This window comes from Capricornis sumatraensis, chromosome 1 (assembly GCF_032405125.1).
Source record: "Capricornis sumatraensis isolate serow.1 chromosome 1, serow.2, whole genome shotgun sequence".
Lineage (NCBI taxonomy): Eukaryota > Metazoa > Chordata > Mammalia > Artiodactyla > Bovidae > Capricornis > Capricornis sumatraensis.
In genome coordinates, this window is record NC_091069.1 from 81,564,662 (window position 1) to 81,579,662 (window position 15,001).

General features: G+C 43.6%; 1 protein-coding gene across 1 annotated transcript; it reads left to right on the forward strand.

Moving 5' to 3' along the window:
• Positions 1-309: 309 nt before the first annotated feature.
• COX7A2L (cytochrome c oxidase subunit 7A2 like) lies at positions 310-14,374 on the forward strand. Its single transcript, XM_068977265.1, has 3 exons — positions 310-489; positions 12,000-12,131; positions 13,522-14,374. The coding sequence occupies exons 1-3, from the start codon at positions 418-420 to the stop codon at positions 13,660-13,662; spliced, it is 345 nt and encodes a 114-aa protein (XP_068833366.1). The 5' UTR covers positions 310-417; the 3' UTR covers positions 13,663-14,374.
• The last annotated feature ends 627 nt before the right edge of the window (positions 14,375-15,001 follow it).

Here is a 15,001-nt window from a genome sequence, read left to right on the forward strand (position 1 = left end):
CTCTTCCAGCCCCGCCCCTTCAGCCCTAGGCCCCGCCCCGAGCCCGCCCCCTCAACTCCGACAAGTCCCTCAGCCTCCGGCTAGATCTGAGGGGCGCTTGCGCAGTTCTTAGGGTGTCCTGGCACTGCCCGAATCTGTTTAAACGTGAGGGAAAGAAGGACGCTCGTATTTTCTGCACAGCGTGCAACAGCGGCTTTCCGCCGTAGAGCTGGGTTTTGCCTTTTTGGCCCTGAGAACACGGCTTTTTGTTCCCTTACGTGGCTTAAGAGGGCATGTTTTGAGTTAGGCGGTTCCCGGGCAGCCCGCCTTTTGACGCAGGGTCCTTAGGCTGAGACTTGGGCCCACACCCGGGAAGGCGGGGTCCTTCTCTGGGGCAGTCGCGCGGGCAGTGGCTGCGGGAAGTCCACACGGGGCGTCATGTATTATAAGTTCAGTGGCTTCACGCAGAAGTTGGCTGGAGCATGGGCTTCCGACGCCTATAGCCCTCAGGTAAGGGTAGTGCTGCGCGGGTTCGGACAGGAGAAGTAGCGGCCCGGGTCTCATGGTGCGCCTGGCAGTCTCGGCACCCGAGCCAGGCGAGGCTTCTGCCCACGCTCCGGTTTTCTTGGCCCCTCATCTCTTCTCACCCACTTGCTGCAGCCATGGAGCTCCTAATTCTGTAGCTGCTCCCCTGGCTAGCTGGTGTTTGGTGTGGAAGCTGTGCCTGGCACTCTAGGAGTCAAGGTGACTCCCGAGGTCGTTGCTTATGGGTCGTGGGAGTGGCTCGTGGGGCCAGAATGGGACCCGCCAGAGTCCGAAGTTTGGCCCTGCCCTTTGAGAGGCCTTTCAGGCCTCCTCATGCTCCATTGTCACTCTCCTGCTGCAGCCTAAAACAATTTCATCCATTCACCAGATTTGGGAGCTGGGGTGACGGCAACAACGGAAGCCATAAGGACAGGAGGGGCTGTGTGATCAGAATTAGGAGACTTAATGAGTTAATTCAAATGTTTGGGTGAGTCTTCCTAGTTAACGTGCAAAGAACTGACATTTCCCCAGCTATAAAGTGGTTGAGGGTTGCTTTTGAATGCTTTGGAAAGTATTGCGAGTTCGCTCAGATTTTGCCTGAGCGAATTGAAGGATCAGTCTCCAGCTTATAGTGTAGAGGTGAAGGGCTTTTAGAGTCCCAGATTCTTAATTTAGGCTCAGATCTTGGTTTAGCTGCTTTCATTATTGTGAGCTCGGTTTTCTCTAGAGCAGCTGTAATACAGATTAAATGAAGTGTGTGTCAGGTGACTAGCAATCGTTGGCAGGTTGCTGTTACTGGATAAGCTGTTCTCTGGAAACTAGGTCTGACCTTTTCATTGCTCATCCTCAGAGTAGGTAGGAAAGGGTTGATGAGATACGCAGTTGGAGAACTGGATAGAATAGTAAGGGCCCCAGGTGGGATGTAAAGAATGCTCCATTGTTAACCTCCTCCTCATTCTGTGAAACACTGCAACTGCTCAAGGGAGAGATGTTTAAGAATGATTTCAGTCTAAGAATAGATATGCTGTTAATGGGGCTTCCCTGGTGGCTCAGACCTAAAGAATCTGTCTGCAGTGTAGGAGGCCCTGGTTGGATCCCTGGGTCAGGAAGATCCCCTGGAGAACGAAATGGCAACCTGCTCCAGTATTCTTGCCTGGAAAATTCCATAGACGGAGGAGCCAGGCGGCCTGCAGTCCATGCAGTGCAAGAGTCGGACACCAATTAGCGACTAAACCACCACAGGATAAGGAGGGCAAGAAAAAGGGCAAGTTCCTTTGGGGTGTGGGGTTGGGGAGTAAGGGTCCAGATTGAGCTCATGGTAATATGTCTTGTCTGGTTGCAGCTGGCTTTATGATTATGAAGTTTAATAGATCTAGGTGTCTTCAGCCCATAAGTGGTAGTGGAAGCTGTGGTGGGAGATCATCCAGGGACCACATTGGGAAAGAACGACGGAGTTCTGATCAGATTGCAGAAACGTGAAAGGAGAGTTCAGTTCAGTTCGGTCGCTCAGTCGTGTCCGACTCTTTGCGACCCCATGAATCTCAGCACACCAGGCCTCCCTGTCCATCACCAACTCCCGGAGTTCACTCAGACTCAACGTCCATCGAGTCAGTGATGCCATCCAGCCGTCTCATCCTCTGTCGTCCCCTTTTCCTCCTGCCCCCAATCCCTCCCAGCATCAGAGTCTTTTCCAATGAGTCAACTCTTCGCATGAGGTGGCCAGAGTATTGGAGTTTCAGCTTTAGCATCAGTCCTTCCAAAGAACACCCAGGACTGATCTCCTTTAGAATGGACTGGTTGGATCTCCTTGCAGTCCAAGGGACTCTCAAGAGAAAGGAGAGTGGAGGAGGAAAATTTATCAAAAAAAACAATTGAGGATTAGAAGGAATTGACAACAGTGACTAGCTTTGCAGATTATAAGAACTAACCATTTCTATTCATATTGGCTTCTGCTGTAAAGCAAATACTCTTCTACTATAGAGATGTGTATTTTTCAGCACATGGATCTTAAAATGTTACAATTTGAGTTTTGACAAACACACTGTGTAACCCACACTTACAAACTATGTAACATTATATCACTCCTAGAAAGTTCCTTTTTGTTCTTGCCCTGTCAGTCCCTGTCCATCTTCCTATTCTTTTTTATATCACTAGATATAGATAGTTTTGCCTGTTTTTGAATTTCATATAAATGGAACCACACAGTACTGTTTTGTATAAGCCTCTTATCAGTATTTTTGAGGTTCATTCATGTTACGTGTATTCCTTTTATTGCAGTACAGAATTTCATTATATGAAATATCACAGTTGATCTTTTCCATTGGTTGTAGAATTTCTTTTAATAGAGTTTTAGCATAATTTAGATTTTTGTTGTTGTTGTTTTTTAGCCGCTAAGTTGTGTCTGACTCTTTGCGACCTCATGAACTGCAGCACACCAGGCTTCTCTGTCCTTTACTATCTCTCAGAGTTTGCTTAAACCCATGTCCATTGAGTTATGCCATCCAACCATCTCATCCTCTCGCCCTCTTCTCCTGCCCTCAGGAGAAGAATATTCAGGGTTGGTTTCCTTTAGGATTGACAGGTTTGATTTCCTTGCTGTCTGCAGGACTCTCTTACTTAGTAAGAAAAGTGAAATTTTAAACTAAAACTGACAATCCTGAAATTAAATTAGCACTTTGAACAGATATTACCCCAAGATGCATTTGGTACAGATAAGGACTTCAGAGTTCTAGCATTACTTGAATTGGTGTTTCTCTTGAGAATTTGAACTTCTTAGTTACTTAAGGATTTAAGTTATGTTGAAAGAAACAATATTGTCCAGGTTTTATATGAATTGTAGACTTCAGAGTGATTGTTACTGATATCCCCAAACCAAGTATTTTGACTTTGGTTATTAGTAGTTCAATTTTTTCTTTCTTGGAAACACTTAAGGTGTGAAATTTTGTAAATGTAAAATGTTGATGTTTGTAATTTTCAGTATTATGTAAAGTGAATACTCTAATATGCATTGAGTAACCTAATAATGGAAAAGCTAGTTCTCTAACAAAAGTACAGGTAGATTCATAAGTCAACCTGATGGCAAGTGATTGGGAGGGTATTTTCCAGTGATTGAGTGAAAAGCATTTTCCCTACTTCTCTGTGTCCTGTGTCAAAAATAGAGGCCAAGAAGCGTTTGGAAAGATATGCTTTCAACATCGTAAGTCATTAGGGAAATAAAAATCAAAACCGCAAGGAGATACCTCTTCATACCTGCTTTAAAAGACAAAAGACAGCAGAATGTGAGCATGTGAAGAAACTGGAACCTTACGACACTGTGGTGGGGATGTACAATCTACAGCCTCTTTGGAATACAGTTTGGCATTTTCTAAAGCAGTGAAGCATAGTTTTACCATATGATCCAGCAGTTCTTCTCGTTAAGATGGTAGGATATTCTAGGTTAAGGGAATTGCGAGAATGAAGGGGAAGACTGGGGCTGCAAGGGAATCATTGGGTAGGTCACTTTGGCTGTGCTGGATGGAGGTAGAACATGATGGAAGGACTTTTGTGAGACATGAATAGGAATTTACAAAGCAACTGGATGCGGAAAGTTGTGGTCCAGTCTTGTCCAGAGGTTGAAACAAGGGCATGCGTCTTCCCTTTATTTTCATGACAGGTTGATGATGACGATGTGTGTATCATCATCGGAACTGTGTTTGAAAAGATACTCTGACTGGGAGAGGCCAGTGCCAGGGATGCCTTGTACTCATAGAAGAGTTCGGGGTCTTCTCAGTAAGAGGAGAGGGAGAATCAGATCTGGAGGGTGAGTACTTAGCACCTGCTGAAGGAGATTTCGGAAATGAGGAAGGAGGACTTCAGGATGACTGGGTAATGGAAGAATGGTGGTGCTTTCCACAGAAACAGGGATGTTTCTGTGAGAAACAGCTGGGTGAATTTTGAATGCTCTTGAGTGTGAAGTATCCAGGAAATATTGGTGGTGATACCTAGCTGGCAGTTAGAAATGAAGGACTCGATCACTGCAGGTTGAAACTTGTTTGTGGTCCTAAATCAGAATGAAAGCACTCCTAAGTTTCTATCATTTAAAAATTAAAACATTTTTGGAATACTTCTCTTATTTCTCCACCCTGTTCCTTCTCCTCAAACCTAAAAGATAAAAGAAAGGGAAAACTTTGGGCCAGTCAGTTTTGAGGTGAAAAAAGTCATACTTTTAAAAGTAAAAATTTGGAGCAGCTAAAATAGACTAGGAAGAACTCAGCTCTGAAACGTGGATAACAGGTGAGTGGCTCTTCATCAGTTTTAGAGGTAGTGATTGTGGAAATAGCTAAGAGATTTAATACTGTGATTTCTGCTTGGTCTCCAGTCCGCTTATTTTAAGAACAGCTTTCAGTTGTTTGCTTGTTGCTCTGGGATGTGTGGGAGGCTCTACCATCAAGTGCTGGTTTTCATGACTTTGGTTCTGAAACCTGCAAGTCTACACAGCATTGAAACGGTAGGCTTCCTCAGTTTATTAGTACACTGAGCAAATATTTACTAAATGTGCTCTGTGCCAGTTGCTTTTCTAAATCTTGGGAAGTAAGAAAAGTGAACAGACTATGCCTAAATCCTGCCCTCGTGGGGCTTGCATTGTGGTAGGGAGGGAGAGAGTGTGTTAGATGGTTATAGTGCTATGGAGAAAAATAAGGCAGGGAAGGGGAGAGATGGCTAGCAGTGTATGGAGCGGGACATGCAGTGTTTAAAAACAGTGGTGAGGGGAGGTCTCACTGAGAAGGTGGCATGAGGTGAGGGTGTGTGCCATGTAAACACCTGGAGAGGGCATTCTAGGCAGAGGGAACATGCCTGGGGCTTGGGAGGCATAAAGGGCTCTTCCAGAATTCTGGGGAGGAGAACGAGGATGGTGTAAAGTGGGGGCTGGTGAGGGGTGTGTCTCGTGGGGTTCTGAACGTCCTTTGAAGTACCTTGAGCTTTGCTCAGGGAGATTGGAGGCCTTTGGGAGGGTTTGAGTTAGGTAGTGACAGCCTCTGTTTTAACACAATACTGATAGCCATGTTAAGAGTAGACTGCAAGGCAGGAAAGATGGAATGGAAGCAGGGTGAGCACTTAGGAGGCTGTTGTAAAAATCTAGGAGTTTGCACCAGGATGTGGATTGGTGAAGATAGGTGACAAGTGGTCAGATTCTAAATATAATTTGAGTGCAGAACCAAAAGTATTTTCAAATGTGTGAGTGAATGGTATGAAAAACAATTTCAAGGTTTTTGGCCCACATACCTGGAAGGATGGCATTGTCATTTATTGAGATGAGGGGAATATTTGAGGCTCATAATTATAGGCTGGGGCAGCCACAGCCCTGGAAGAGACATAGGTGAAGGGATTTGCTCTAGATCCCTTCCTGTAAATACAGCTTCCTGGTCTGCTCTTGAGAACCCTAGTGCTAGTCTTACCTAGCTGCCTTGAAACACTGGACACATGACTGCCCTTCAGTTGTTGGGGGGTTTAATGATGGGTAGCCAAAGATGGAGAAGCTCTATACAGTCAACAAAAACAAGACCGGGAGCTGACTGTGGTTCAGATCATGAACTCCTTATTGCCAAATTCAGACTTAAATTGAAGAAAGTAGGGAAAACCGCTAGACCATTCAGGTATGACCTCAATCAAATCCCTTATGATTGTACAGTGGAAGTGAGAAATAGATTTAAGGGCCTAGATCTGATAGATAGAGTGCCTGATGAACTATGGAATGAGGTTCATGACATTGTACAGGAGACAGGGATCAAGACCATCCCCATGGAAAAGAAATGGAAAAAAGCAAAATGGCTGTCTGGGGAGGCCTTACAAATAGCTGTGAAAAGAAGAGAGGTGAAAAGCAAAGGAGAAAAGGAAAGATAAAAGCATCTGAATGCAGAGTTCCAAAGAATAGCAAGAAGAGATAAGAAAGCCTTCTTCAGCGATCAGTGCAAAGAAATAGAGGAAAACAACAGATTGGGAAAGACTAGAGATCTCTTCAAGAAAATTAGAGATACAAAGGGAACATTTCATGCAAAGATGGGCTCGATAAAGGACAGAAATGGTCTGGACCTAACAGAAGCAGAAGATATTAAGAAGAGGTGGCAAGAATACATGGAAGAACTGTACAAAAAAGATCTTCACGACCCAGATAATCATGATGGTGTGATCACTAATCTAGAGCCAGACATCTTGGAATGTGAAGTCAAGTGGGCCTTGGAAAGCATCACTACGAACAAAGCTAGTGGAGGTGATGGAATTCCAGTTGAGCTATTTCAAATCCTGCAAGATGATGCTGTGAAAGTGCTGCACTCAATATGCCAGCAAGTTTGGAAAACTCAGCAGTGGCCACAGGACTGGAAACGGTCAGTTTTCATTCCAATCCCAAAGAAAGGCAATGCCAAAGAATGCTCAAACTACCGCACAATTGCACTCATCTCACATGCTAGTAAAGTAATGCTCAAAATTCTCCAAGCTTCAGCAGTATGTGAACCGTGAACTTCCAGACGTTCAAGCTGGTTTTCGAAAAGGCAGAGGAACCAGAGATCAAATTGCCAACATCCGCTGGATCATGGAAAAAGCAAGAGAGTTCCAGAAAAACATCTATTTCTGCTTTATTGACTATGCCAAAGCCTTTGACTGTGTGGATGACAATAAACTGTGGAAAATTCTGAAAGAGATGGGAATACCAGACCACCTGACCTACCTCTTGAGAAATCTGTATGCAGGCCAGGAAGCAACAGTTCGAACTGGACATGGAACAACAGACTGGTTCCAAATAGGAAAAGGAGTACGTCAGGGCTGTATATTGTCACCCTGCTTATTTAACTTGTATGCAGAGTACATCATGAGAAACGCTGGACTGGAAGAAACACAAGCTGGAATCAAGATTGCCGGGAGAAATATCAATAACCTTAGATATGCAGATGACACCACCCTTATGGCAGAAAGTGAAGAGGAACTAAAAAGCCTCTTGATGAAAGTGAAAGAGGAGAGTGAAAAAGTTGGCTTAAAGCTCAACATTCACAAAACGAAGATCATGGCATCTGGTCCCATCGCTTCATGGGAAATAGATGGGGAAACAGTAGAAACAGTGTCAGACTATTTTTTTGGGCTCCAAAGTCACTGCAGATGGTGACTGCAGCCATGAAATTAAAAGACGCTTACTCCTTGGAAGAAAAGTTATGAGCAACCTAGATTGCATATTCAAAAGCAGAGACATTTCTTTGCTGACTAAGGTCTGTCTAGTAAGGCTATGGTTTTTCCTGTGGTCATGTGTGGATGTGAGAGTTGGACTGTGAAGAAGGCTGAGTGCCAAAGAATTGATGCATTTGAACTGTGGTGTTGGAGAAGACTCTTGAGGGTCCCTTGGACTGCAAGGAGATCTAACCAGTCCATTCTGAAAGAGATCAGCCCTGGGATTTCTTTGGAAGGAATGATGCTAAAGCTGAAGCTCCAGTACTTTGGACACCTCATGTGAGGGGTTGACTCATTGAAAAAGACTCTGATGCTGGGAGAGATTAGGGACAGGAGGAGAAGGGGACGACCCAGGATGAGATGGCTGGATGGCATCACTGACTCGATGGACGTGAGTCTGAGTGAACTCCGGGAGTTGGTGATGGACAGGGAGGCCTGGCATGCTGCGATTCATGGGGTCGCAAAGAGTCGGACACGACTGAGCAACTGAACTGAACTGAACTGAACTGAACTGAGGGTGAAGTACTTAGCACCATATCCATTCTTTTTACCTTTGGGGCCAAGACAGCTTATTGATAGTATGGTTTAATAAACGTGGATTTGAACCTCATCTAACTACAGCATTTCTGAGCTTTTAATCATCTGTTATTTGGGCTGATAATGCTTAATTTATGGGGTTGATGTGAAGAGTAAATTTAGTTGTAAAGATTGTGTGAGAACCTGAAAAGATGCTTATTACAAGTGAGAAAAGCAGAATGTGGAGTTTTGCACTGTGACTGGAAAGATTAAAAGCATAAGGTTATGCTTATGAAAAACAGATTGGAGGAGAATATACAGTTCACAGTAATTGGTCAGATAAGATAATGGGATTATAGGTGATTTAAATATTTAATATTCTAAACTTTCAGTATTCTAAGCTTCCCTGGTGGCTCAGAGGTTAAAGCGTCTGCCTGGAATACGGGAGACCCGGGTTCGATCCCTGGGTCGGGAAGATCCCCTGGAGAAGAAAATGGCAACCCACTCCAGTACTCTTGCTTGGAGAATCCCACGGAGGGAGACGCCTGGTAGGCTACAGTCCGTGGGGTCGCAAAGAGTCGGACACGACTGAGCGACTTTACTTATTCTAAATTTTTACAATGTTATAAATGGAAATACGGAATTATTTAAACTGTTTAGGTGGTTGATATTCCTGTTTTCAGATGATCTTGTTCAAAAACTTTGCTGTAGTTTTGAATAACTTTATTGGTGAGCTGATACAAAGAAATTAGGTGTAATCCTGTCTAAAAGTGCTCTCACATTAGTCCTATCAAAACGTGAATTTAATTTCAAGCCATTTTGGAAGTTGGTTGGTATGAAGTGTTTTTAAATTTTTGCAATTCGAGGGGAAGTGATCATTAGGAAAAAACACAAAGGGTTCACAGAATGGTAAGGGGATGTCTAATCTCTAGCTTCAAGAGAGATCCTTAATATCACCTTGTTATCTCAGTAGTTGGAACCCCTGTCCCTGTCTCTGACCCCTGAGTCTCTGAGTGTGTTGTAGTCCAGATGTAGACTAACAGCAAGCCCATTTTCTCTTTAAGTGTCGTTTTTAGCAGTGGTTGACGGGAGGTAGCATGGGCAGGTAGTACTTGAGTGCCAGGGCCACGCTTGGGTCTTTTTTTTAAATTGGCATGTTCTGGCTAGGCTGGCTCTTCGCTGTTGCTCGGGCGTTTCTCTAGCTGCGGTGGGTGGACTACTCTCCAGGTGGCTGTGCCGGCTTCTCACTGCGGGGGCTTCTCTCGTTGTGGAGCGCAGGCTCTAGGGGGTGTGGGCCTCAGCGGCCGCGGCTCCTGGGTCTGGAGCACGGGCTTCAGTAGCTGTGGCGTGGGCTAGTTGCTCTGAGGCATGAGGGATCTTCCCAGATCAGGGATCAAACCCGTGCCTCCTGCACTGGCAGGCAGGTTCTTGACCACTGAGTCACGGGCCGCCCTAGATCTGTGTCTTTGTTATGTGTTCTCAGGCAAGTCACCCTTTCTGACAGTTTTCTCCTCTGTCAAAAGGAAAAGGTAACACCTTACTGAGATTGCTGTCGGGATTAAATGGAATAATATGTATGAAATTCTTAACATGATGCTGGGCACATAACAGGAGCTTAATAGATATTAGCTGTTATTATTCCATAACATTAATATCTGTAACGGCAGAGATTGTGCCTTATTCATTATGTATTTTCATTATAGAGTAAGTCCTCAGTAAAATATGCTAAATGAGTGAAAACAGGACAGAAAAAAGGCCATGAATCGTTCCCATTTATGGGATCCTGTCAGAAGAAAGAGAAGCCAAGTTTACCTTAATACCTTTCTGTTGCTCTGTTGATCCCGGTGCTTGCCTGGTGAAAGTGACACTGTGATCTTTAGGTCTCGTTAATTATAGATAAACTAGAATTTTTTTTTTTATTTGAAGAGGTTAAGAAAAGTCTGACAACTCTGTTAATTTGAGCAAAAGGTTTCCTTTTTCATCTGTGAAATGGAAGGGCTGAACTTGAACTTTGCTTTCTAACTTTAAGATTTTATTTTTCTGAGTTAGAATTTAATATGAAAGGGTTAAAAAAAGGAGTTCCTTAATGTGACCCTTAAGTTCCTTAATATCATCTGCAGGTTATTTTGGAGAATCATTTATCTGCCACTGGTATCAGGTAGAAACCCGGAGTTGCCCTTAGTTAGGATCCTGGCAACCCACTCCAGTACTCTTGCCTAGAAAATCCCATGGACGGAGGAGCCTGGTGTCCATGGGGTCGCAAAGAGTCGGACACGACTGAGCTACTTCACTTTCACTTTCCTTTAAAAAAAAAAGTTTTCTTGAGATATAATCCACATATCATACATTTACTCATTTTAAAGTGTACAATTAAATGGTTTCAGTGTATTCACACAGAACATGCAATCATTACCATGTTAATTTTAGAGCACTTTTATCACCCCAGAAAGAAAGCTGTATCAGCCATCACCCACCTCTTCCTTAGCACCCTCCTTCCCATCCCTAAGTAATCACTAACTTACTTTCTGTAAATATCCCTATTCAGGACTTCCGTATGAATGGGATCATAAACTTTGTGACCTTTTGTGACTGATTGCTTCTCCCCAGTGTATGTTTTTGAGGTTTATCCATATCGCAGCATGCACCAGTGCTCCATTTCTCTTCCCCTCTCAGGTTCTTTTTAGCAGTAAGACTGTGTGTTCTCCCTTTATCCTTTCATGCGGCCGGGGGAGCGGTTGCCTCCTCGCGTCTCATTCAGCTTACGTTTATTGACCCCTGCTGTGTACCAGACGCCACCTTAGGCGCGCACTGCTTCACGCGGTCCACTCTGCATTTGCCGTCAACACGTCACACAGGAGAACACTGAGGTTTCCTGTTTTATTTCTCTCTCTATATGTGTGTGTGTGTATTTAAAGATTTATTTATTTATTTTTGGCTACACTGGGCCTTTCTTGCTGCGTGGGCTTTCTCTAGTGTTGCAGCAAGTGGGCTCACTGCGACGGCTTCTCTCGTGAAGCGCAGGCTCTAGGCACACGGCTTTAGTAGTTGTGTCTCTGGGGCCCTAGGGCAGGCTCAGTGGTTGTGGTGTGCCGGCCTAGTTGCTCCATGGCGTGTGGAATCTTCCCAGGCCAGGGATCGAACCCGTGCCCCTTGTGTTGCAAGGCAGTTTCTTAACCACTGGATCACCAGGGAAGCCCCGAGATATGTTTTATAACTTAGGGATTTAATGCCAGAAAGTTCAGTTACTCTAATTGTTTTGTTTCCTGGTCCTGAAAGATAGCTCTCTTCCCATTACAAGCTCTTGCAAATTGAGATATTTCTTTACTATGTGTCTGCAGAGTTTCTGAAGTCCACTTCAGGGATTGAGATATTGGTACACCTACTCACTCAGAGGAGAAAAGGAACAGCGAGGTTTCTTTTGAAATTTAACTCAAAGTTCATACAGATTGTAACTGTTTTACTGGTTGGATGAGAAGACAGACACGGTGGGTATATCTGGATGCCCAGATTGGGCCTTCATTGTGGTTTGGTTCCCTACCATCCCCCTCCTCCACCTTCACAGACAAGAGAGTTCTTGACTGTATTTGCTCTGGGAAAGCGGGCCAGAGTGTTCTGTTCAAAGTTTAAGGACTTTAAATGCTATATGACATGGAGATGGAGATACTTTCCTTCTCTCTGTGTGGTGGAATCACTGTCTGCCCTGCTCCAGACAGCCTGTTCCTGGAAAGGTTTGTTCACAGGCCCAGATACACTTTAAACTTGACCAATTTCCTTTTTTCCTACAGGGATTAAGACCTGTTGTTTCCACAGAAGCACCGCCTATTATATTTGCCACACCAACTAAACTGAGTTCCAGTTCTATTGCATATGATTATGCTGGGAAAAACACAGTTCCAGAGCTGCAGAAGTTTTTCCAGGTCAGAGAAGACACTCTTAAGAACAGTGAAGGCTGTGGAAGGAATAGTTTAAGCTTAAAACACCCTTTGAAACTGAGTCTTAGTCTAATTTGTTACTCACTCACCTGTTTTTCCTTAAATGAAATTCTCTGTATTTTAGTTTGAGCCATTAACTGGTAGAGCTTCGTGTAGAAAGAAACTGATAAAAGAAGGGAGGATGAGCAATTTCCTGCTCAGTATTTACGGGTGTACAGATTTTTAAACGGCATGTGTAGCTGTTGGTCACCCACCGGATGGAGGGAGCTACAGTATGTGTAGCGCATGGCAGCGTTGTGGATTTCCCGGCATGTGTAACGCATGGCAGCGTTGTGGATTCCCGGCATGTGTAACGCATGGCAGCGTTGTGGATTCCCGGCATGTGTAACGCATGGCAGCGTTGTGGATTCCCGGCATGTGTAACACATGGCAGTGTTGTGGATTCCCGGCATGCCTTTGGCTTGGTGACACTTGCCGTGACTTTGGGCAGTGTTTTCTCTTTATTGTTTTTTGCTTGCTTGACACTGAAATTCACCGAACTGTTGGTAGAAGTGGAGAAGTCTCTCTTGGATTTGCTGATTAGCCAAGAGAAGCTAGGATTGGATTTTAAAATATTATTAATCTTAATCTACATACAGATAATGGAGAGGTCAGTGACTCGACTGTATTTCAGGCATTGTGGGAGTGGCAGTAGCTGTTACTCTGTCTCTGGAAGGTAGCTTCCTCTTTCTCAAAAATACGTCCAGATTTAGGACCAGCTTGAGAACTTTTGTTCAATTTATTCTTTTTTTATCTGAGAAGTAAGACTTGGGCATTTGGGGTCTTGAGTTGGGGTGGGGAGGGATTTTTGCTACTGTGCAAAACAGCGGATTAAATATTTTATGGGGTTTCGTTGTTAAATAGGGGCTTAGCAGTTTTGCAGGAGGGCAGTCGAAAACAAAACGGCCTTGAACCAACTAATTGACTTGGTGTGCTCACACTGCGTCCACTAATGATCAGAAGTCAGATTACATGTGAGCACCTCTTGCGCTTACAAGACTTTAATTAGCTGCTGATTACCTTTGCCTTAAAAAAAAGTCACCAGTGCCCCTTTTGTAATTAAGCAGTATGTGATAAATTCCTTAGAAATTTGGAATTTGCTGAATGCATATTTCTGAGACTGCATTTTGGAGAATGATTTTTGTCTTACAGACTTCAGCTGCATTTGTAAGAAAATATACCGAGTGTTTTGGTTCACATTCTAGTAGATTTGGGCTTTTTCCACTGGAGCGGGTTGGTGGGTTAATTATAAAGTAGAGGCCTTTGTTCTATGTTAGCCTAAATTGTGAGAATCTTCTTCTTATCAACTATGTCCTTGATAATTCTCTCTCTCTAGAAATCTGACGGTGTGCCCATCCACCTGAAACGAGGCCTGCCTGACCAAATGCTTTACCGGACCACCATGGCGCTGACACTGGGGGGGACCGTCTACTGCCTGATCGCCCTCTACATGGCGTCCCAGCCCAGAAACAAATGAGTTAGGCTGCAGAGGACTGGTTTGCTTGTTGGCATAAATCCTTTGAATTTTCATTTTTCATCATTTCTGTAATTTTTTTTGTTTTTTACTTGAATGTCCCACTTTACATTCTTAAAGAAAAGCAGAAAGATATTAAGACAATATTTTGGTTTGTTATGAAAATGCACATGGCCTGCCAGAGCTCATTCAGCAGTTAAAACTATTGTTTAAAGAAATGATGTTGCTCTCTGCATTTGGGCTCCTAATTTCCCTGGAGCTTCTGAATGGAGGTCGCACACAGGCTCATTAGCGGCCATCTGTGCTGAGGTCCTTGGGGACTTATGGTGGCATATTGAACATGGGGTGGGGCAGCCTTTCTGGATTAGGATGTGACTGAGGAAGGAAGATAGAAGCTCAGGCCAGGCACATGAAAATGTTAGCCACCTTGGGGATTGTTCTGTCTTGCAGTTCAATGTTAATAGAAATTATTTGCAGCCTGCCTCCGTTCGTCGGGCAGTTTGTGTCAAAGGATTATTTGCGTCGTCTCAGATCTTCAGTGGAATTTCATGTGTAGTTGTTACGTATTTATTCCACCATGGGAACAGAGAAGACCCGTTTAGTGTTGCCCTTTAGACCAGCGTCTGTTTCATTAATACAGCTGTGACACAGATTCTCCTTTACCTTTTAAAAATGTTATGACTTTGAATTATGATTTATTTTAATTGTGGAATAAATACACGAATGAAAAAATCTCAAGTTTGAAGTCCTTTTAAACAAGTTTTCAAAGTACTTTCAGAAAAACATCAGAGGCATCTTATACCCAAGTCTAATTTCTTTCTTTTTAATTAGACACCAGATAATCTTTACAAAATGGTTCCTCAAAGTCAAGTAACAGGAGGCAAACAGCACACTGATGATTACCATATGGTTCCTTATAAGAAGCTGCCTGACTGTTCTGAAATGTGCGTGTAACACACAGTTCATTTAGACAGTAATTTCCTGTGCTGTCACAATTGGTAGACTTCACATGCTCTCTATTAATGCTGGAAAAGGTCGAATTTTATTATTATAAAGTCATGGTCTGTCTTTTGCCATGGCAAAGAACAGTGACCTCTTACCAAAGATAAAATGCGGCTTATGAAAACACTCAATATTCTCACAGGCTAGGAACCTCTTATTTGTCTGTACGAGTCTAAACTTCCCTGGTATTTCCTCAAAGTTTCTATTTTGAAATATTTCAGACTACAGAAAGCTTGTAAGGATGGTACAATATACACCTGTCTGTACACCTCTTCACTTAGATCAACAGTTACCAATATATTGTCCCCTTTGCTTTTTCTTGCTCTCCCAAACACAGGCA

Bases quoted from the DNA above. Each gene is read 5' to 3' on its own strand.
- COX7A2L (XM_068977265.1), top strand. From the start codon at position 418: ATGTATTATAAGTTCAGTGGCTTCACGCAGAAGTTGGCTGGAGCATGG. The intron at 490-11,999 runs GTAAGGGTAGTG...TTTTTCCTACAG, and splicing joins CCGACGCCTATAGCCCTCAG to GGATTAAGACCTGTTGTTTC. The intron at 12,132-13,521 runs GTCAGAGAAGAC...CTCTCTCTCTAG, and splicing joins AGCTGCAGAAGTTTTTCCAG to AAATCTGACGGTGTGCCCAT.